The following is a 24691-nucleotide window of genomic DNA, read 5'->3' on the forward strand; positions in this document are numbered from 1 at the left end:
GAGGCTGCGGTATGGCTTGCTTTGTTTAAGACAACCGTAAACAGCCCATATGAGTGTCTGTCACAGGACATAATTCTATGGAATCGAAGCACACTACTTCATTCAAATTGGCTGAAACCGCACAAATACTTGCTTCATTTCGACTAGAATGGGTAAATTAAATTATATAAACAGTCCCGCCACTAACCTAAAGATCCGAAATCTCCAGAAAATTACACTACCTAACAATTTAACTCTTCAATCGTGAGTACGGTGATCACTTTCTCAGGCCCATAAATCGAATTGTCAACTGATGTATGCTTCTAATTAAAACTGGCAGTCAAGACAATGAAAACAAGTGCACATTTTGGGTAATCATCATACTTTATCGAACACTTTTGAGGGATCTTCCGGTCGACCCACAACGGCAGACATGTGCATGTCCCATACTGGTGATAAACGAGGATCCTGTTGGACGTGCAGGGGTGTAGTAATCAAACGAAGAGTCCACGACAATGCATCGCGTCAATCCAGACCTTGTGTGGAACACCTCAGAATAGTCTATTCTGGATGGAAATACCCTTATTCCGTGTATAAGCGCCTCCACTGAAAGGTCAGTTGTGTTTCAGGACGTCAACGGCTGACAAATGAAGCCACAGTATTGAGTATCAGGGTATCCAGAGCCGCGAAGAGCGAAACATACCGACGTTAAAGTATGCGGCGCTTCGATAATGACAAGTCTTGGTGGAAACAACAGTAGTATACATTCGAAGAAACTGGATAAGAAAAAACCAGGATGATTATTGCGAAACAACCCGTTGTGTTGGTCCACCGACCTCCGATGATTGGGTGGGTTTCCTGGGTGAGGAAATTAGTCTTCCAAACAGGTGGCACCCACCTGTTCTCTAATGTCGACCTAGTCTAAAATCATAGTAAACGGAACTGTCAAGTTACAATTTACGCTTTTCCGTACGTTAGCTATATGAAACACAGCATGGGAGCAGACACACAGTATCGCTCAGTAAAACGAGATTCATGCCTAACACAAGGGTCTCAATCGTGTAAACTGCACGGCGACCACATTGTCCTGCAGCAAAAGGGTTGCGCGCATCCGATTCCCTGAACCGAATAAAGAGGAATAGCCCATACGGGTAGCCTTATCAGCTCTAGTCATACATTTGTCTTTAACACTCAGTCAAATGCCAGGCTGTTGATCTGAAAATTATCCTGTCCACTCAGGGTACCAATGACTACTCAGATAAAGTTTTTACCTACTCACCAGTAGTCAGTAGCCATTTAAAAATCGAGCTCAACGCCCGTCCGGGTTGGTCACGCAGTTCCAGAGATTTTCTCACAAAACAACCTTGTTATACACTCATTTGCAAACAAATTTGGTTTTACAGTGGACTCATTCGAGCCCGGCCGAATCTCTCGTCGAGGAATTTATAAGAGTTTTCAGCAACCTTATGAGTAGTGTATTACGTCTACACATGTATCGCGAATATCGTACCAGCTGAAGCATGAGGCTGCCTGGAGCAGCACATCCCGTTGCTTAAGAACATCATCAAAAAACGAGAGATTCAGCTGGGTTCCAGGTGGGTTTCTCCCAAAAAAAATTGTTTGCAAATGAGTGTATTTCGCTAATTCCGTGCAATTTGGGTTCAATTACAATATAAGGTTGACGGAGACTCGGGGTGTGCACCTACCTGATTAGCCCGAGGAATGGTGAAACATGCCGTGGGCTGTCGAATAACTTTCAGCAACCTTATGAGTATTGTATTACATCTATAACGTGGTTATCCTCATTATCGTAGGCAAATTAACAGATCTGGCACTACTGACTGCTTGTTTTCATCTGGATCAATTTATTCCCACCAAAGCCCAATCTGTACACACAATAAAAAGATAACTCAGTGGTCCATCGATCAATCTGTTTGGCGCCACAATCCTGCTCTGTAAATCACTTTTGATGGGGTGGCATATACGAAGCTATGGTTATTTTCCGATCCATATATGAAAAAATTGCCAAAATATATCAACTGTCACAATGTGTCAATTCACTCTTATCTATTTATTGGGTCTATTCACATGCGACTAGTTCAGTATTCAGAAAATCCTGAAAGATCCAACTATCTGAAAATTTGAATACTATTCTGTTCTTCCTTCCAGATCCATACGTCAAACTGTCACTCATGTTGGGAGGAAAACGGATCAAGAAGAAGAAAACGACCATAAAGAAGTGTACACTGAATCCGTATTATAACGAATCTTTCGCTTTTGAGGTACCTTTCGAACAGATTCAGGTAAGTGTTCAGACATGAACTTTAATCGTTTCCTCAGCTCGAAGGTGAAACTATGGATGTTTGTCACTTAAAAATTTACAAAATTTGACGGTTGTTAAGGCGGTTAATGATGTATATTGTAGAAAGCGTTCTTTCACAACGAGTCCAAGAAAGTCAGCTTTAACAAGATTCTGGTATATATTGTAGAAAGTGTTCTATCACAACAAGTCCAAGAAAGTCAGCTTTAACAAGATTCAAATATTGGTTGTTGATCAGGTGGCTGTTGATCTGTTCACCGAGCTTGGTAGTTGACTTGCAAACGTTTCGTCACCATACGAGGAGACACCCTTTGAGTGCGCATTAGGGTGAGTAACTCCAGTTTGTTTCGGTGCGTTCATATAGCATTGTCCAGTTCGGCGAACAGATCAACAGCCACGTGATCAACAACCAATAAACTCACTCGAGTTACCGATATTTCGACACATTACCAGATTCAAACATATCAAGCAAGCGGGCACCATTAGATTACTCAATATTGATAGATAAAGAGCGGCCTAATAGAGAACAAGCGTCATACTCTATCAAGTGAAATTCTCGCAGGCCCATATCCGTTTATTGGCAAACGAGCCTAGTGTGTGAAACAGATGCAGAGTACGGAACGCAATCCCCTCTCTAAAAGATGCTGGAGAAAAAACTGTTTTTCTTCGTAGCCTTGAGTTTTAGAATATTTTCAGAACGGTGAACTATATTAGATTCAGAGTTAGTCTCACTGTTGACCACATTCCACTGACGGATGACTGTAAAGTCCACAAATTCTGATTCATAAATCCGTCAATCGAGCCCGTCAGTCAAACTCAATGTCCGTTTCGAGTCAATTCAAAGATAACCTTTCGAAATTTTGAAGGCGATATTTTTCAGAAAAAACATCCCAAACAGATCTGAAGATCTGTGTGGGTCACAGTAAAAGAGTACGGAGCTACATATTGTACAGTTCGATTAGGAAGATATTGTCGGAGCCATCGGGTCGTAAGAAGCATGGTGCTGAGATGAACGATGACTCTGGTTGGCGGTTGAACGAAGTAATTAATAAATGATAATAATGCTTCAGCTGTAGCACCCTTTCAGCTGCCATGCCACCCAGAAGATGCACGAGGGCCGGTTGCTAAAGCCCAGACAGGAGAAGTCAAAATAAAGAGGTCGTGTTCGAACTATGGACACTCCGGTCAGTAAATTTTCCTCTAATCACTGGGCCATCTTGCCCACTTGAGGAAATACAGCATGCGACGTAACCCGTTCAGGGAGTGTTAGTTTCGTTTGTTATAGTTGAGGAGGCATCAAAGCGCTTGCCCACCACGCAGTTAGTCACTGCATCCAGGGTCGTAGTTCAAGAACTTCTTCTCTCTAAGGAAATCCATTCAAAAAAACGGGTGAAAAGTGCGTTCGGTGTAAAAGGACTAACGCAATGATGGATGAGGCTAAAGTGAACAGGTAACTTTTTAGCTCTAATGACGATAGCATATACTTGAGAAAAAACTCCATACGATGTATGGGGTTCACCAGAGATTAGTGAACTGAATTATACCTAACTGTGTAATCATGAAAGTTGGGGAGTGAGGCTTCATTGATGCTATCCAAGGCGTCTGAGGGTGGTAGATTTTGACATTTCGAAGTATTATAGGGGGAATCGAAGACTCATGAGGACATTCTGCTAAGAAAGCTTGTGAAACACACATAAACGTTGAACATGATATGATCAGCTCCGATCACAAGTCATCAACATTTCCGTACATATTAAAGGAAAAATGGAAAATATTACACCTCAGACTAATAGCATAAGGTAGGAATATGAGTATTCTAGCCTGTATATCGGATGTGTCTGTTAGAGTATCGTATCAGCCGCAGAAGTCCACACCCTCACACTTCCAGTCAGCTGGTTCAAACCCTGAGACGATTGACAGCTTTATGCCATCGCATGCGTTATTCGCTTTTCCGTGCGATTTCTAAGGAACCAGTCAGGTTCAGGAGGATATTAACGGTGTAATTCCATATGGAAAGTAAGCATCCGAAGACGCGCCAAACATTTGTGGGCTGTCTTGTGGGCGGGATGGCCAAAGTGGTTAGAGAGCGAGTTTACCGACCGGAAGGTCCGTGTTTCGAACACCCGACCTCCCCTGTCTAGGCTTGGACAACATGGCAGTATCCCAGCCCCCGTGCAACCTTCGGGTGGCATGGCAGCTAGGCACCGAAAAGTGCTACAGCTGAACGACTTCGGTGCAGTTGTGTGCTTACAGTTTTGCTACTCACACTGACGGAATCCGGTGCATGATGGGAAACCGTACGTAGCTAGGAAAAGGGTTCATTTTGTTCACAATTATCAGTTGCACACCCTAAATATGCGCGAAACATTAGTGATTTCAATAAATTTTTTGATGAAACAAACCGAGTAAGATGGCTAAGTCTAGGTGTTCGTTCTCCAAACGTGAAACTATTTCTGGTTTTTTAAAATAACACGGTATAGTAAAATTGGTTCTGAATCTCGCCCCTCCCATCTTCCATCTATCACAGAAAGTATCGCTGATTGTAACGGTCGTTGATTACGATAGGATCGGGACATCGGAAGCGATTGGCCGCGTATGTCTTGGGTGCAATGAGACCGGAGCTGGCCTTCGCCACTGGTCGGACATGTTAGCCAATCCCCGTCGCCCCATTGCACAGTGGCATACCCTTCAACCAATGCCCGAGAAAAGTTAGTGGACACCAGAACAATCCCCATGTCAAACCGTCAGTCTACCCGTCAGATAGATCAAAGCGCCTATCTGCTTTTTTCCTCTAGACATGCTCACCAACCAATCTAACCACCAATCTGCACCTTCTAATCTCTAGTTTACCTACCTGTTTCGTTTCCCCCACTCTTCGGTTGGGCAATCGATGCGGGAGGACTATGCTCGTCCATCTACTTATGAAATTGCAGGCGTGTGTCAGGTTTATCCACACTGGTACACACACCGATTGATCTGTTTTGATAAATATTATCTCTTGCACGTTTATGGTTCAGCCATAAGCAAAAACAAATTACAACTCCCTCTCTCTCTCTCTCTGACCTGTTGCCCATCATTATACAAGTCCAAATTCTAACATTGTCCATCGCCCAAACACACAATCGTGAGTGTCTTTGTTAATGCGCCACAAATGTCGTTCAGTGCTTACGGTCTTCTTGTTCAAAAAGACTGCGTTTACTTTGCTTGTTGTGAACTGGCGATACAGCACCACCAACTGAACGTACGCCCCACCCTTCCACGTTGTTATCCGTGTTCTGTTATACTGCGATTTTCCTGCTAAACCTCCCATTTTTTCTCAATTTTCGTCCTTGATTTTGTTCAAACGCACCTCAAAACAAAAAAGCCAAATGTTTGTGGATCAGTTTGTTCTCTGCTAGTCGGCAACTTTGCGGCAGTTAAAAAATTCCATGGCTTCCGCGTTCAATCACCAAAGGGAGGCGGATCGACAACCAAAGTCATACTGGTCGGACATAGTCAATAGTTCGTTATGAATGACACTTACATTGCCGTCCACAGCGCGTAAACTAATCGATTAGTCTGTCTCACATTTAAGCCAGTCAACTGGCAGTCATATCGATCAATACGTGGACAAAACTAAATGGCATCTAAGTCGACGAACCTATGATCATTGCTTAAAGTCAGCAAAACTACATTGTTCAAAACTTTCGGTTCATTGATCTTCGGGTGCGACTGAGGTGAACCATGAACATAGCTTGCGAAATGTTGATAAAGCCTATCGTTCTCCTCAGTTTTCCCCACTTCTACTCACAATACGTGCAAATTTTCAGAAGTTATCACTCAAAAAGACTTTCTAGGTAATTTGTGAGCATTTTTGCCTCATATACAGAAGTCTTCGCGAAGATCAAGATGTGCACGAGAAGTCACCAACGCTACTTGGCTAATCCAAAGAACAGCTTCCCCAGATATGCACTTGATGTGTCATAGATTCCATCAATGATCCTCCAGTCACAGCTGAGATGCAATCGCTCCTAAGTAGCACTCGTTGGAGAGCTACGTCCACGACAGTTCACTTGATTCAAGTTCATTTTAGCATGTAAATTCGTCATCTGTGACGGCCAGACATTATACGTGCTTACAGGGACATCGGACTAAACACAGCACGGATTGCGATGCAATCAGATCTGTTTTAGCCATCGTTAACACCATTCCAGCCGGTCACTCTGCCTATGGGACTAAAAAAATCAGGAGCTTACTACAATCTGTATGATGACGTGAAATGGAAGTTGGTGTGAACCTTGAACAACTAAATGAGAAGTCATTTGAAGGTCGAACATATCCAGTGGGTCACATTTCTGAAATAAACACAGTGAAACCTCGCAGTTGACTAAAATATAAACCGACCACAGTGCTGAGTCAGTAAAAGACTATTCCTTATGAAGTCATGAAGTTCAACGGTGATGCCAAGTTACACATGGGCAGTCCTGGTGAAAGGAGAAGCACTCCGCTGCGAAGTTGCTTATCAGCAAACACGAACAAAACAGTCATTAGACACGAAGGTAAACATCTCATCTGCACGGTGTTTTAAAAGACTGAACATTCCCATGCGTAATATGAAACTTTTCTACATATTTGTCGATGATAGTAAACGAACACTACAAATCGTTCAGCTGTAGCACCCTTTCGGTGCCTAATCGCCATGCTACCCGAAGGAAGCACGAGGGCTGGGATACCGCCCAAGCCTAGACAGGGGAAGTCGAGAGGAAGAGGTCGGATTCGAACCACGGACCTTCATGTCAGTAAGTTTGCGCTCTGACCACTGAGCTATCTTGCCCCTACAAAGCGGCTCCACAATTTCCGTAGCAAACTTCACCTTCCACCTAATAGCATGCTTCACCAGTAGTACACACGGTGACACTGCTAGCTTGGTACACTACGAGCATTATACAAGAACAAAGGGTAAAATCCATGGTAGCCACAGTCATAACAGAGGGCCTCTCATAGATTAAAACCCCACTTGTCTGACACGAAACATGTGATCAAATCGAGCAGATAATCCGCCCCCATGTGAAGCTTACTTGCGGAGAGAGCAGAGTAGAGTAGAGTAAAATAGTGCCTCAAGACTGCAATCCCTGCGTCCACACTGCCTGATTCACAGGACCATTCTTTCCCTCGCAGAGATTTGATCATCAAACTGTCTGTACACATGTACGGACACGAATCCCTTCAAGAACGTGTGAGACATGATGGAAAATATTTACATACAGCTGAAATGGGCTCGATCGAAATGAAGAGAAGAATCGCGGGCGACAGACGACAAATCACTAGGCTTCATTCGAAACTTGCTGCTCTCGTACTGTTTTCGTGGGCCTCAGTTGGATCTATACCACTTTAGATAATCCACGTGGCCTTTGAAATTCGATGCACACACACTAGAACAAAATGAATGAGATTCAGAGAACAAGTGCTTGAAGGATACGCGTTTTGAACGAGAGTAAAAGACGACGAGAAGTTTGTGTTCCACATGCTATACGAAGTCGGCTTCTCATGGCTATTAGTGAGGCTGTGATGAACAATCGGTCACAGTCGCGGCATATGTTGTGCGCTTGAAGGATTCGCAGTCACATGATCAAACTGTCATCGTACTGGCACACTGACATCAGTACCGGTGTGAGAAGGAAAGTCTTTCGTCGCGGAGTTGCTTGTTAGTAAACGCCACTTAAACGGTTGCGAACCGTTGGACACGAAAATAAACATATCATATGCACTTTAATTTCAAAAACAGAACATTCTCACGTGTCTTCTTGAAATTTCGTGGATATTCAATGACCATCACGCACTTGTAAACGAACGCTGCAAAACGATTCCACAGATCTCGTAATAGACCCCATGGGAGTGCAGCTTCCATTAGACCCGAGGCAGGGTTACGCGGAACCCGCATACTACTCGCATGCCGCATCAGTAGTATCCACCGCTACACTAGCTATTTGATTATACACGCGGAACCTACTACTCGCATGCCGCATCAGTAGTATCCACCGCTACACTAGCTATTTGATTATACCCGCTTATTCCATGAGTCACCACCCAACTGCTGTTGCCACGCTCATATATAAACCTCGTTTTGCACAAACCACTGTCGTAGCAGTTGAAAAATAACGCGAAACGCCAACACATTGTAATACGTATTCCTGAAGTTTTGGCACAACCAATAAATGAAACTTAATAAGTTCACAGAATATCACTAGTGAAGCAGGAAATTGCATGTTTGAACTATCCATGTATTGGCCTATGGACTGACATCACCCTGACATTTGAAAGATAGGTGTTTTCAGCCAATTCGAGTTTCCGGAATTTTGCCGATCGTCACCCAGACAATGGTCAGTTTATGAAGACTTATGATTTGCTTAATTCAGAAAGACAAAAAAGCTGCCACTGACCACTGAATTCTTTTGGGTTTGGCTTAACAAGGAGCCAAACCACTGTCGAAATACCAGAAAGAAATGTAGTGTCTGGCATTTAGACACAATTCTACGAATATAATCGTTCAGCTGTAAATCCCTTTTGAAGCCCAGCTGGCATGCCCCCGAAGGAAGTACGAGGGCCGAGATGCTTCCAGGTTGAACTCTCTTCGAGAGGAGCAAGCGAGATGCATTCCAGACTTCCAAACGTATATCTGCTTTTTTGTCCCATCAAATTCCAGGCGACATGAGTTTCGAAAATCAGTAATGACATGATAACATGTGTACCCGTCTCGTCCGATATTACACGCTGACCGTCTGAATGCCCACCAAAGCTTAAATGGGAGGACACTCCTCCCACATTCACATTTCTCCAGCAGGCTCAGAGATAACACTTGTTCTGGATTATGCACACAAGCTCAGCCAAATCATAAGTCGCACGGCAATTGTCAATGGATCAAAACTGAGCGGGGCATTTTAGAGATAACAGGCCACAAAGCCCATATAATACAGTGTCACTGCTAACTAGAATGATACAAGCGAAGTATACCCACGGTCACGCTGTGTGGGCGATTGGCCGCGGATAAATGTTTACCGTCTGCGGTTTACTCAGCACCAGTGAAAACCCTATTCACCGACAGGCACCCTCATTGCTTGAGTGAATACACACCGGCAGGATATCTATCCACTGTACGCATGCATCGTCCACTGGCCGGGCGAGGATTTCTTCTCATGTTTTCTCTGTCTAGGCAGTGTTGAAGTAACGCAATCCTAGTGGTTTAGTTTCATAGCCATATCTTCCTTGTTTCATTGATCCTCCTGGCCACTCGCGGGTGCGTCTTCCATTTGTTCCACTATCGGGGGCAAACACAGGAACCTCGACCCATTGGTTTCTTTCGCATACAGTAATAGTTCCGCTGTAACAAACTTTCAGTGCCAAGGTCCCACGCCATCCGAAGGAAGCAAGACGGCTGGAACACTACCGGTTTGCCCGAACCTAGACGGAAGTCGAGGTCCAGGGGTCCGTTCGAGCCATGAACCTTCCAGTCAGTAAATTCGCGCGAAACCTGAACGCATGTAGTGCGTCACGCCTTGGACTACATCATACCTATTAGCGGTTTTTATTCCCAAGCATAAATAAACATTTCAGGTCGCGGAAGCCATTGCTAACAGTGGAATAAACACTGCTACGTACACACACAATTAGTGGCTAACTTGCTGGCCTTCTTTTCATTCAACTTTGAATTCACTATGACTGTATGTTATTCCACGCGCCATATTTATTGCGATTTTCCGGTTTGTTCACGCAATACATATCATTCGTGCCTGTGCTCACAACCCATCCTCGACCAATTCAAATTTATCGGTCTCAAGCGACATGTTCTCGCCGGCTGCCTACATCATTAAGCTACCTGCAGATGACGTGAACTACCTTATGCTCATAATTCAGTAACACAGTAGTAAGCGCTAGCTTGTGACCGAAATGTCATCGCGCAGGACATCTTGCATCAAATTCTGATCCTCCAAACATCCCTGGAAGATTCATTCGCTTCTTCACCTACCGCACAACGCTGTTTCATGTGAAAAAAAAACCGACGAGCGATACTACTGTTCATGATGACTTATCCCAAGACTACCACATTTAGATCAGTGGGGATGAGTGAACAGTTCATAGGAATCGAGGAAGAGGGTGAACCCAGCATCCCGATACTAATCCATAAAAGCAGAACAGCGGTCCCACGGTGACGCCAGACAGATTGTAGTTGTCAACACTGCAGGAGCCCACACTACAAGCCCTTTGTTTCAGCAGAAGTATTGTTTCCTCTCTTACTCAAGCCGAGGGAATTAGCAGCACTCCCGACAACCCTGTACTTCGGGAATCCCACATGCGTAAGAAACATTACCGTTGAAATCAGTCTTCGGTGGTGTTCTTTATCGTAAAATTCACCGCCTGCTCTAGGAAATGAAGTACTCATTCTTGCTAATGGAACATATTCACACACCTGTGGTGCAAATTACAATCTTCACATACATCCGGGCTTAACTTCAGTCTCATTAACAGCTGACGAGTAGGAACACAAGGGCAGCAACGTAAATTAGTTCTCTGAGAAAAACACCTTTAGGCGCGAGCTGCACGACTACCGTGTACAATGACCACCGAACCAATGCATGTGAACCTCGAATCCTTACATCACAGAACAACTGTGAGCACTACTTGGCACGATTACAAAACTGTGCAACACAACGCGCCCAAACCTTCAAATGGTTGGTTATTTAGCCTCCAATTTGCACACCTCCCGCAACTGACCAATTAAGACCTGTAGTCACCCGAGTTTGATGTCTGCTGGATGGACCGGTAAGCCGAACACCACGTTACAGAACGCCCGACTTCCTGGATTACGCGAGTGCCCCACCCTACGTGGCCAACAGCCACACTTCATCCGTAGGAAAGAAAAGGCCAGTGAAATCTGACCGATTTGCCCTTCTGTATAAGTTGACTTGTTTCATCCCGGTGACCCATTAACACGGTCACGTCAGACGTTTCCTTAAACCCAGAATAGTTTAGGTAGGATACCTGCTTACTCAACCCAGCCCCGTAATCCGCATGCCTGGATCGGTCTGGCAGAGTGCAATCAGCTCCCTTGACAAGTGGTTGAAGTTGACCGACGTAGTACCATTTCCATTAGAGAGACTAATTCTTGGCCTCCACAACGCATTAGTAGATGTGAACAACTCTTTCGTCCTTTTGAATGGCACTTTTTTCAACTTTGAACCATTTCTGAAAAGGCATTCTTCAACCATACACCGTTTTCCCAAGTTTATTTATGGTACCAAGCTGTTTGCCGACCTGTTTCATGCCCCCTTACTCATAGCATCCCAACCGTCATTGGCTGCCAATCACGCATCACAGTATCCCGAAACCGAGTATTTCTCATTCTCTCCATAAGTGATGCCATAAGGTAACTACCACAAATAGCCTCTACAAGACCATTCAGTCAGTTTTAAGGCTTGTGTGGCCATCTTATCTACAGTACGGATAGCTACAACAAGGAAAGCGCTGATCCCAAGGTAGATTTCTTGAACACTCCGCACTTCATTAGTCGACTTAACAGTGGCTTTCAGCGTGGGTGACGCATTTCATACTTTAAACATCCCAACTAAATATGGTAGGATACACACGCCCGTTGACAAAATGTTTCCTGTAGGAACAAACGGCCTTTAACAGATATCCTCATAGCTCCACTCGGCTTCCATAATCGGAGAGTACTGTGGAGGTCCGATGAACACGTGCTACGGGTTACCGACCGTAGATTACCTACTAGAATTACGACCCTCGGTCTGTCCGCCGACCTGCACAGTTAGGCTGCAAACGTTTACGGCCAGTCGAAGTGGCACCCTTAGTGCGCCGACAATGAGACTACGCAGAAGCCGAATTTTAATAAGGTAACCGCAAGCCTGGATATAAGCCCTCACTAAGGTGTTGACTGCGCAACAGCTGTCGTCGACCGACTGCAACAGCACGCCGCACAAGGATACTGAGATTCTCGTGGTAGCTGCTTACCCATTTAGTAAATAAGAACTGCACAGAAGTCCAAAGTAATTCATTTGCGAACCCCGATCGGAGATATAAAAAAGGATGTAGATAAAATATATTGTCTTCAAACAAAAACATCAACTAACAAACACAGGAAGCGACAGCTCAAAAGACCGAGAATGAGCGTGAAACTGCCTTCCATCTTCCGAAACCGACGGATGGGTTAAAGCAGTCCGGAATCAAACGACGCATCTAGACCCAAGGCCTTGATGACGTTTGTCTAGTCACTGTGCAATCTCTCCTTCGGATCTATAAAACTGGGTGGTACTGGTTCAAATGCATCCATTCCTCCCCGTTTGTCGGCTAACTGTCACGGGGATGGAGCAAGGTCCATCGCTACCGTGACCAGACACCGCAGTCAATAGCTTGCCTCTCATGAAACTTTCGTGAGTGTTGAAGGCGAACCGGTAATCCGCTGCTGAGACGCTGGGATCAAATGTTCAACCATAAGCGGTGACCAGAATGAGGCTGAATTTATTTACAAACGGAAAGTAGGGATGACAACCCACGATGGTTTTCTCGTGTGGTACAAGTTGGACGGTTACGCGCCAAGGCAGCAGATCTCAGACGTTAGACGGTGGTGGCCGACAGCTTCGCTCCTACAATTGCCTGCTTCATCCAGTCAGGCATACTGTGGCTGCCAAAAGGTCAGTGTGCCAATCGAAACTGGTACGCACAACAGTTTGATAGCGACAGACCTCCCTACAGGTGCAGCAGCTGATAAGATCAGAAGCACAAAAATTCGTGTTTCGGCTCAACTGCTTAGTGAAAAAATGCTCCACACATGACAATATCAACCCTAGGAGGCACTAGGACTGGGATACTTCCAGGTTGCCCAAGCTAAGACAGGAGAAGTCGAGATGCTGAGGTCGGGTTCGAACCACGGACCTTCCGTTCCGCAAGCTGGTGCCTTAACCACTGAGCTATCTCGAGTTCAACCCCAGCCTACTGGCTAGAACGGATGGGTCAGAGGCACTGATTCGATCAGCAGACATATGACAGCGGTAGTTACTACCAAGCACTAGTTTGGAGAACATTGATTGGATCCTCATTTGGACATACGAGGACCATCAGACAGGTGGTGCGTTGTCCCGACCGACTACTTCATTCGCCAATGAAATCAGGGATAGGAATTGGAGCCACACCCAGCAGACGACAAGTGGGAACCGACTTGTAAATGAAGCGACCACAATTTTGCCATGAGGATGCTCTGAGTGTTGGAGTCAGCAATGGGTAGGCGCTGCCCCGAGTGCGTAACCACCACCAAGGGTGACTAGGACTTTCAGTGACCCACTATTCATGTGTGCCACTTCGGGGTGAGTGAGAGAAGAGGTTGCTGAGGCCACAGGTTTGCTGACTATGGCCTTCAGGCCCCCCTGTTAAGCTTCTATTTGGTATGATGATGGCATAAGGAGACCACGTAGCCTCAACGTAGTCAAGTATGGGCGATCCACGAAGCCATCGTTGATTCAAAACAGGTAATGGGTAGCTGATATTATAGAAATGCGACCCGCATCTGCATGTATCATCAATTGAGATCATGTAGCCGTGCCAAGTACCAAACAATCCCGAGAGAACTATAGGGTATTGGTGTCTAATACCATATGCAACCCGAGGGTGGATCGTCAAACGATTCTCCCGCGGTAGCTGTGGGAACAGCCAAGCGCCAAAAAGCGAGCACGGAACACAACGAACCCTTACTATAAGGCTGCAGGAGCTATAGGTGTCAGCTCCCCTATCGATCCAAAACGTGAATGAACTAATGAGCGCCTGCAGGTACAGCCTCAGCAAACAACCAGTACATATCCATACATCGTATAGGCTGGGTTAATACTAGCACCCTGAAGTAAAGCCATACATGCGGAAAACCCGGAAATTCTACACCGATAGCTTGACATCTTTGGGACCTACAACCGGCATGAGTCTTGAGAGGTGCTTGATTGGGGCGCTCATAGACTGATCAAGAGGATGAGAATCTAGAAACCGCTCATCGATGCCCAGCTTGTGGTATCTAATCAGCACATCAGCCATGCCGGTCAGTCTCCAATTCAAATGAAGGATGATACGCGACCGCTTGGATGAAACTGATAAGGCGAACCGTTGACAATATTCAAATTATTTATTCCCTGAGGAACGGTTCGAGGCCCGTATTCATGCAACAAGCTTGAAGGCATCAATACTAGAGGCACGATTCTTACGCCAGCATTTGGTCGAGTGATGCACCACTTCTGTCAGACGGGGACGTTCGATACTCAAACCTAGCAATCAAAATGTGCTGGCGCGGAAACTGGAGATCGCGTACAGAGCATCCACCTCCCCGAGGACAACCGGGTGGAGTATACAGCTGTGAAGCCAAACTACGTGTGCACAAACCTACCTCACATGCCTGATTACGTATAGAAGGATGTCTTGCCAGTGTGCACAAGCACACAGATCAACGGTAAGCAGTTGTTCAACTGTAACACTAGTTCAGTGTCTAGCTGTCATGCCAGCCGAACGAAGTGCGAAGGTTACCAGACCACTATCAGGCTAACTAAGCCTAGGAAACAGCAGTCGAGATGCCGAGGCTGGGTAAAAACCACGGACCGGCCAATTCGCACCTTCATCACTGAGTTGTATCGGGCTCGTGTCACCGGTTAATTCAGCACAGACAATGTGTGTCGGAAATCGACCAACAGTAAACAAACTAATCAGACAGTTGATTAAGCCGACTGAGTGAAGCTTCCACAAGATGTTTAGTCGACCTGTCACGACACTTCACCGAGCTGAACCATGACACAAGACCAAAGCGTGATTGGATTGCAGACCGGTTATCTATAGCAATCGAAGACTAGCAGCAGTCAAAATGAGGACCAGCTGCCATGCAAGATCTTCATAAGCTGTCCCACTGATGTACGTCGCCCGCGTGGATGGTGTATCAGCTTAATGGCTAGAAGTGGTCAGGCTGGCTACGTCAGATATGCAGAGTATGGTCTCAGGGCCTAGCAGGATGTGCTTACATAAGAAATGCTACAATTCCTGGGCCCCACTGTAAGAGTTAACAGGCACTGAGATTTTACGAAATGGAGTGGCCCACAAAATTAAAAAGCCATGCTGACATGAAACTCCCTGTTGAACACCAAGTCATTTTTCTTATTTCTGGAAAACAGAAACGGCAATTCATAAATGTGCACGAAAGGCCGACAGCTCATCGACGAGATCACTTCTGCCCTCATTCTATGAAAACTGCCTTCTAAGCCATTTAGAAAGTTATTCTGTAGACAGCGTGCGCATTCGCTTGGAGGACTGAATGGACCGTTTCTGTGGATATTTACAGGTTTAGAGGCAAACATCGCTAGCTGTGAAGCCATCTGCATAAACCAAATGCATTCATCGGAGCTTGAAGAAACCGTCTTTCCTCTCTTACTAGGTCTTGTATTACGCCCTTAGACATGAACTCAACACCGCGAAAAGCTGCTTTATAAGACATCCTCATCACCCGCAAGGTCTACTGCCGCATTCCTTCCCTCAAAGACGACGGGATAAACTTGGCACTTTAGAAACAGTGAACAAGCCGCAGGGTCGACAGGCACCAAGGAATACGGTCCTAAGAGGTGGACACGCTCCAGCCATTCGTATCACCCAAACTAAGCGCGCATTGTCCTGGAAGCCATATTTGCCTTCGGGACGATGCTTTACGGACCGAATTCACGGGCAAAGTGAACACAGTCGACACACCAAGTTCGGCCTCCATAATCCTTGAAAGAAGTAATAAAAATAGACTAAATCGTTCAGCTGTAGCACCCCTTCGGTGCCTAGCTGCCATGCCGCACCAAGGAGGCACGAGGGCTGGGATACTGCCAAGTTGCCCAAGCCTAGACAGGGGAAGTCGAGAGGCAGAGGTCGGGCTCGAACCGCGGACCTTCCAGTCAGTAAATTCGAGCTCTAATCTAACCACTCATCTCGAAAGAAGTGCTACCGCTTCGACTCTGATGATCTGAGTCTTTTTAACCCCACAAATTGGCTTCATTTCGTAGGTCACATGGGCCGACACCATTGCGGCGCCTAGCAGTTACGGAAGCATCGAGTTGAAACACTGTCACGAAACAATCATGAACACTTGAAGGCCCCAGATGCGCTTCATTCTCGAAAACTGGGCAACATTTGGGATGCATATGCACTGATTGCAAACTCGAGTCACACGGCTAACCAGACACAAAAGCGATCCGAATACATGGAGGAATGGCTATTGTCCGTGTGTAGACAAGTTATTTTCTTAAAATACTTACGTCATGGAATCTGATTCCGAACAGTCGACTGTAGTCATCGAGTCACAAACTCTACCGCTGCTACTTCAAAGGCCTCACCCGGAAAAATCCACAAAGCCACCTGCAAGGCCTATGTTCTACTTCTGTCAACCAAAGTGCGGTAAGCGCCGCTAGTGTTGCTGAACATTCCCAGTGTGTTGGCAAAGAATTCCTCCCCAGATCGAAAGCAAAGCCAACGGCTCTTCGACATTTGCTCAGGGAGGAAACATCGAAACAAAGGTAGGCAAACAGACAAGAGCCCCACACCCACAAAAACTTATCGGGCGGGTAAGCACGAAACAAAGGCAAACAGACAAGAGCCCACACCCACAAAAACTTATCGGGCGGGTAAGCAATGATTAACAATGATAAATTGAAAGGTTGGTTGGCCTGTTGAAAACCATCCAGGATTTGTCCACAGAATACCGGAGACAAATTGGGCCTCACACTGCCAACTAAGCGTTGAGTGAGTGCAGCTCGTTTCACCATGAGGCAAACGGAGTAGATTCACTCCATTTTGCGAGTTCATTTAAGTGTAACTTGCTGAATTCGCTGCCATAATTGTACAACGCTATCAAGCCTAGCAGTTATAGCTAGGTCGGCTTCATTCGGGTGAATGGACTTTCGCAACCCGGCCAACCAACAGACGCCAGGATTACGCCGCGTTCACAGAACAACTGATGGAGCAGGATGGCAAAACAAGTGCAACTTAATAACACTTTATGTCCGATTGACGACAAACGAGAGCAAGTACGCGGTCCACTCAGCGAGAAACGAGCCGCCGCAACAACACGAAGATATGAAGCATGTACAGGTGATTGGGCATGGATGCGACGGGAAGTCACCGCTAGACCATGAGCAAGGAAACCATTAATGGAGCTAAAGGTGCCTCGATTGCTAAGCCCGCGAGCGCTAAGCGGCGACCCGTCGTTTACCATCTGGCGTCGTATGGGTGGGTTGGTGGACCCCATGCTTCCGGAGGTACTAAAGGGGCCGAATAACGCCTTGTGTCTTGGTGCGTTCGTAGTCCCGCGTTTTGAGCTCTGATCAAAGCGCGTGCCTGTGCCAAGTACTCACTATTGCGAGCACGACCAGCACGGCGACCCACATGGGACTGCATCCTGTCACCTGGGTACACTTCGAATGATGGGCCCAACGGAGGCGGATAACCACCTCGAGTTTCTGGCCATATGTAACCTTCGCATTCCGGTGGTGGGTAATCGTCAGGGTAAAATTCCGCCGGGTAAGCGAAAGGATCCATGTGCATCCCATGAGGGCCTGCAAAAAGATAAAATGCCTTCAACCAAATGCCAATAACGATGGGATAAATAAAAAACGTTCGACTGGAACTAACCATAATAAAACTCATCCGACTCAGCAGCGGCAGCAGCAGCCTCAGCGGCGCGTCGCTCTCTTCTATATTTTCGCCTTCTAGCCCAGTATCCGGGTGGTCTACGGCGCTTAACCCCATCTGCATTGGATCCATCATTCGCACCCTCTTCCATTTCCCTAAAGTTGGGACCGACAGAGGTATGCCCACTGTCCGCGGGCGCGGAACGCGGCGGCTGGTGCACTGATGCAAAAGAAAGACACATTAAAAACATTTGGTCCAATTGAAACAAGCGCCATAGCATGCACAGAAAACAACACTGCTTCATCCTGTGGAGCGCACAGTACATGCAAATACGTCCAGTAACCCCATGTATCGCGGACTAGTAAAACGGTCATAAAACTGAGGTAAACCGGAACTGCTAGAACCTTAAGACATACTGAAAGTTGATCCTAAAAAGCCTGGGAAGCACAGGTCACTGAATTTTCTATTAATATCGCAAAGGTTTCAGCAAAATGGTCCGGCTACGGCACTGTAAACTGTACACTCAGTCGGGATGGCCGACAGCCCCGGGCACGTAATATATCGTTACAAGTCACGTTACAGGAAGCCTCACGGGAAGTGATTTACTCTGTGCTCTATTGCTTACTGTCAATTCCTTAAGAGCATTCTAGACTGGTATGCAACGAGAATGCAACCAATCCAACCGAGTTGATAAACTGGCCGGATTTAACGAGGGGAATTAATTGAAAATAGGTCAGGAAATTCCCCCAAAAGACTGCCAGAAAAACAAGTCCTTCGGGTGATCACTAGAAAGAGCCTTAAGAAGGAACGACGCAGTTGAAACCAGAAAGTGGAAAGGTTATTCAACACGCCGTAACACGATAGTCGACTTACTCGCTGAAGACTGTGGCGCATCATGGCGTGCGTAAAATGGGGGTCGCCGTCGCCTACCCCTGCTACGGGCAATAAGTTCAGCTGCCTCCGCGGCGGCCTGAGCGGCTGCCGCCGCTGTTTCTCGCGCCCTACGGAGTATATCCAAAGCTCTTCTCGACGGCCGATTGCGCCGCCTCTTTGGGCCTTCGGGGGCTGTGGAGACCATTAGTGATTTGTATACTCAAATATGGTTGTAATGAGATGCGAAGCTGCACAAACCAGTTCCAAATGTCACCTGAAAAAAAAGACCAATCAAAGAATGCTTCGCTATGTGATGACGAGGAAATGACGAGTCTATGCACATTAAGCGTCGGTCAGCTCCAATCCTATGCAAACATCCGTACTACTTCGGAAGAGCGGCCACTGAGTTGAAAGTCGGCTCCATATACTAGGCATAAAACCCCGATATCTCGGATATGTTCACCGAAATGAGTCAGCACGTACGGTTAACTCTTTGAAAGCCTTCCCATAGGTGGAGCCCGCAAAATTGTCCACTGTCAACTCTTGCTCAACTTCGCGATCGATGAAATACTGAGGTGAACGCTGTCTTCAAGCACTGTGTTCAAATCGTTGCTGGTGAGAAACTTGTCGACCTGGTGTACGCAGACGACACCGTACCATTGAAGACAAGCGTTGAAGAACAGGTGTTGTTGAATGAACTGACCAACATCATACCACCCTTCGGTACGCGCAGCGCACCTTCAAAGCGCAGTCATGGTTAGAACGTGCATTTTCTGAACATTTGCACTTCAAGAGGCACTGGGCGTTGTGGAGAACTCTGCATTCCTCGGAATTGGTACTAGCTCTGGCGAAAATGTCTGATGAAACCAGTCCATGAACCAAAAAGGCATGAATTATGTATACCGATTCGCGATATCTGTGATGTCAAGAGGCATATCACTAGATCTCACAGGAAGCAATACACTAGTAGTGGATACTGATGGTAAACCACCATTCGAAATACTCAACGTGCTTCATTTTTGCCAATGGATTATCTACGTCCTCACAGTGGACTGGTGGGAAAATGGTCTAGATGGGTTTCTCGCACCTCGCTCAGACGGGACAGGTAAGCTATTTAGGGCACAGGGTTTGGAACTTCAGCATTTACAACAGTGAGACTATTGAACTGCGGCTTCAACAACTTACCTTAGTTGTCCCTCAGAGCTCTAAATAACACAAAAATCGTTCAGCTGTAGTACCCTCTCGGTGCCTAGCTGCCATGCCACCAGGAGGAAGCACGAGGGCTGAGATACTGCCAGGTTGCCCAAGCCTAGACAGAGGAATGGAGAGGGAGGAGTCGGGTTCGAACCACGGACCTTCCTATCAGTAAATTCGCGCTCTAACCACTTGGTCCATCTCGCCCCCGAGGGCCCTTTGAGTGATTATTTCCGTTATTGCTGAGTGGGAACATCTTCGCTTAACGCCACCAGATTGACGGGTACTGCTACACTCCATCGTTCAGATTTACCTTTCAGAAGCACATGACCTTTTGCCTCGGAAGCTTAGGGAACACCCCTTGATCGAGTACCAATATGTGGTCCTCCAAGAGAGAAGGCTTTAGTTCGCAGAGATCACCAAGCGCTCTGCCAGATTGTTTTGGAAATCATTTCAAGTGTTAATGGGCGTTTACTAGCTTGCAAGCGGCCGTGAAGCGCACACTCGCGACGGATTTATCGGAGCGGTATGTAGCGCGTGCTTGCATACATTTGCCAACGACTCACTGCATTGTTTCTAACGTGTACCCTGACCGCTGTTTGTCGGTCATTCCACGCTACCGTTTTTTTTCACTCACAAAGCTGGCTGTTAAATGCAGATTCATTCCAGGAATGTCTCGCGTTCTTCCTCGGAAATTCACCATATATTGCGGTCATATCATAAGCTGTGACTGAGTCGAGCAACAATGAGCGTCGCCTAATACGAAGTCCCGCATCAGAACTACTGACACAAAATTCTTACCTGACCTATACCGTCGTCCAGTCCGTAGTGTTCCGAGTGAAAGTAGGCTCGATCTACTCATCACCGGCGCCAGTTTCCATTGGGCTCCCTCAAGGCTGTTTTGGGAACACTCCTGTTTCTGATCTACGTCAAATCCATGTCTACATTTTGTAGACGACTTGAAATCCTGGAGTTCAAACGCCAGCACCCCCCCCCCCCCACAAATGGATGTGGACGCTGGAAAGCAGTGATCGTTGGACTTGCACCGTCCACATATCACCCGGAGGGGACTAAGCGAACACCTTTGTCGTGCATAGTGAGTGTCTCATGGTGGTGCACCACGAGAAATCGGTCTAACAGTCATTCACAGTTCTACGGAAGATTCGGCGCATCTCCCTAATTACTCGCGTGGGCTTCCAAATACTATGGGCCCACGTCAGGCCACTTCTTGAATAAGCAAACCAAACTGTCTAATCAGGACGCAACCTTCACGAGCTGCTACGAAAATGGTTGCCGGTCTCAAATCTGTGGATTACGAAAGGCGCCTCGCGGTGTTTGACCACCTAGGGTCTCGTCGCCTCCAAGAACTAATACTTAATTATGTCGCCCGAACAAGGTTTGGCAAACGGGTTTTTCACCGCTGACCCAGCAAACACGGCGGGGGCGTGGTAAGATTTTTAAGCTTAGAGCTCACACATCTATTAGGCAGTTCTTCTCATTTCAAGTAGTTGATACGTGCAATAATCTTCCTCCGACGGTTGTCCACGCTACATCTGGAAACCAGTTAAAGGCATTATTAGTTACTTTTCTACGCGACGTCTCGCCCTGGCAAGCTTGCTGTACTACTTGTAAACTGCCATTTTTATGCCCAGTATATCTTTCTTCTCCCTATCAATATCGGCATCATTACTGTACCAAAGTTTGTTCTACCGAAACACAATCACAACGGTCCGCTTCTTGGGTTCAACGTGACTGGGACTTTTGCTGAGTGACTGTTGTGACTACCGGCTGGTTATAACTGCCTGCTACGTGAACAAAAATTTTAACTACAAACATTGGACACATCTATTCACACCTGTGGATCAATAATGCGATCAACGCAGATTTGAAATACGAGGAAGGTAGAGCTCTCTCTTCTTGGTGTGGTGGTTAAACGGAATACGGAATTTCCTATTGCAATTGAGTCAAGATTAACTTGGGTTTTTCTCCTTGTGAAACTGCATCCGACTTAATTTAGTAATCTCTTAGGGCCGTTAACCACTGCAGTATCACCATGCTCAGAGAACAGCAGCGCTAGACCCTTATTTCACTTCTTTCACGTGAACGGCAGCCACTGAACGACAAAAACGAACCCGACCCGGTAACCTTGAACGAAAGCCTCAATCCTGTGTATCAATTCGTGAATCTAGTAGGTGCGGTAGTAGGTGTTGCTAATATCGCTTTATAGCCAATCTGTTACGTCATAGCTATCCTCGGAAAACTACTGCCACTGCTGTCAGAGTTGTTGGACGGCTATCATCCTCGATAAACAGGAAGATAGCTCAGTGGTTAAGCTGGGAATGGGGTGACCGAGAGATATAACTCCTCGGCCCGTCTTCCGCTGCTGCTTGGACAACATGGCAGTAATCCGTCCTCGCACCTCCCTCAGATGGGATGGCAGATAACACCCAGGTGCTACTGCTGAACGATTATTTTAATTGCAACTTCCTAAGAAATGGTCACAAGGGCGAGGATGAGAATACACTAACCCCACAGCACATACGCGGTACTGGGTGAATGTCGTACATGCTGCGCATATATAATACATCCTGCACGGGTTTCCCGTTGGCAGGAACATTCAACTATAAAAAGTGGATCTAGCAAACTCCTATGGTCTCAAATTTAGCGGCTGATGCTATTACCACATCCTCGTAGGCAATTTCTTGTTAGCTCGTCACATGCAAATCGGAACTGCACGATAAATACCTCATTTCCGACTGTATACTCGCCGAATGGCGCGGAAGGTATCGCTGACCTGTGTCAACAACACTCTCATTACATGCATGTTAGACCGTGTAAGTCACCGGGAATCATATTTAAAAAACGTTACACCCTACACAGAGGCCGGGCGACTGGAACAAACACTTAAAAACGCTGTCGCAGAGCATACAAACCAAATTAACGTTCTATTCACTATTAAAATCCTACGGAGCCTTTCATTAACTCCTCACAGGTAAAAAAAATGACGAGCCAAAAGTTTGTGGTAATAGCGACATTCAAGTTTAGCGTACTCCGTTGGGGGCTGACGACTTGAAAAGCCCAGAATATGGGACCACTTGGTGGTGAACCCGAGGGTATATCAGACGGTAAGACGGCCCCCAAGAGCTTGCAAAAGTTGATGAGTTAGGAGTATAACAGCGCACAGACAGCGTAGATGCAAAGTTTAAAACGACTGACAATGTTTCACAGAAAACAACAGCAATCGACCGAAGGATAGGACCAACCTTGGGGGACCCAGAAGAACCTTGAACTACCACCTTCCGGACAGGAAACGACCTTGATGCATTGAAAGAACTACTCGGAAGATACAAACCCGTCGGCGAAGCCATTGAACATGTTTCCACATTTCATGTAGCGCTAGCATCGTTATGTAGCTATTTTGTGCCTATGACAACACCTTGCCGCCGCGTGATTTCGTTTTGACGGGAACAAGATGACACTCAGTATTCGCACAATAGAATTGAAATTTCGAAAGCTATGACGATGGGATGGATGGATGTTCCTGAAGGGATAAAGCGATCGCACAACTGAGTTGTAAGTACCAGTGCAAACTGCGAAGCCCCATTTTGGCATCCCGTGGTCTCAGCGATGCCGGGAAATTATTTCAACAGACTGCCGCCAGAGGTATGATTTCTTCAATGCAGATGCAAATGCAAATGAAGCGAAAATATAAAAGTGGATTAGGATGGCTTTCTAATTGAACACATACGCAAAGATTCAACATGTTTCGTTATATATTTCGAAAAGTCAATTCCATTGTGCGAACACCAGGCCTTACGTAGATATGAAGCATTTATGGTTGCAGAAAGCATCCAGTAAAGTCAAGGAAGTCGTCACAGATAGTAAGTATTTGGATTTCGTGATCACGAGCATACGTTAGAGCACGGATTCACGGATTGATACACAGGATAGAGGATTTTGCCCAAGATTCCCGGGGGATTTTTTCTTGTCGGTCAGTGGGTGTCGTTTACCTGAAAGGGTCAAGTGAAAAAAGGGTGTATTACTGCACTTCAAGATTTCGGCGCGGGGCAGTATGCCTGCCAGCATGACGACTCCCGTAAATAAATGTGCAATAGTGCTTCAAACTGGGTTCTAGAAGGAAAGTGGAAAAGCGTCGGGAAGGATTCACACCACGCACCCACTAACTGAAATGAGAAAAATTGTCTAATTAGTAACGAAATCAACTGCCGAATTCCTCGATGATAACCCCGGGAGTAATGTTCTAGAAGAAAGTGGAAAAGCGTCGGGAAGGATTCACACCACGCACCCACTAACTGAAATGAGAAAAATTGTCTAATTAGTAACGAAAATAACTGCCGAATTCCTCGATGATAACCCCGGGAGTAATTTCGCCCATGTTTAATTACACTGGTAGAATTGGTCTTATCGCACAATTAGTGGCGCTGGAGCATCGAATCTATCGCCTTCGATTCGTAGCTACAATTTCCCGAACTAACCGAACCTGCCATCGTCTCCAATGCTTGGCTATACCTCCCATGCTCTCCTACTTCCCGGTAATCGAAACTGCAGCAGCTGGAACCAATGTACTCATGGTACATGAAGTATAAGTGATGAATTGGATCAATTTTTATCCAGATTGCTTGAATGAGT

At 46.2% G+C, this 24691-nt stretch overlaps 3 protein-coding genes across 3 annotated transcripts in view; 2 read left to right on the forward strand and 1 right to left on the reverse strand.

The window, feature by feature from the left end:
- T265_05114 (hypothetical protein) overlaps positions 1-5673 on the forward strand; it is a gene marked incomplete at both ends in the record, with an annotated part of 56075 nt that extends 50402 nt beyond the window's left edge. Inside the window, 2 exons of the mRNA XM_009170038.1 lie at positions 2149-2282; positions 4827-5673. Of these exons, the coding sequence (XP_009168302.1) occupies positions 2149-2282; positions 4827-5012 (320 nt within the window). The remainder of the gene's footprint in view (positions 1-2148; positions 2283-4826) is intronic.
- Positions 5674-16605: 10932 nt separating this feature from the next.
- Positions 16606-19608, forward strand: T265_05115 (hypothetical protein; the record flags this gene model as incomplete). The annotated part of the gene is made up of 3 exons (XM_009170039.1): positions 16606-16741; positions 18056-18150; positions 19441-19608. 3 exons carry the CDS (start codon positions 16606-16608, stop codon positions 19606-19608), a joined length of 399 nt encoding a protein of 132 aa, XP_009168303.1.
- On the reverse strand, positions 16941-19128 carry T265_05116 (hypothetical protein; the record flags this gene model as incomplete). The annotated part of the gene is made up of 3 exons (XM_009170040.1): positions 16941-17898; positions 17975-18193; positions 18848-19128. The coding sequence occupies 3 exons, from the start codon at positions 19050-19052 to the stop codon at positions 17552-17554; spliced, it is 771 nt and encodes a 256-aa protein (XP_009168304.1).
- Positions 19609-24691: the final 5083 nt, after the last annotated feature.

Source organism: Opisthorchis viverrini (assembly GCF_000715545.1).
Source record: "Opisthorchis viverrini unplaced genomic scaffold opera_v5_96, whole genome shotgun sequence".
Classification (NCBI taxonomy): Eukaryota; Metazoa; Platyhelminthes; class Trematoda; order Opisthorchiida; family Opisthorchiidae; genus Opisthorchis; species Opisthorchis viverrini.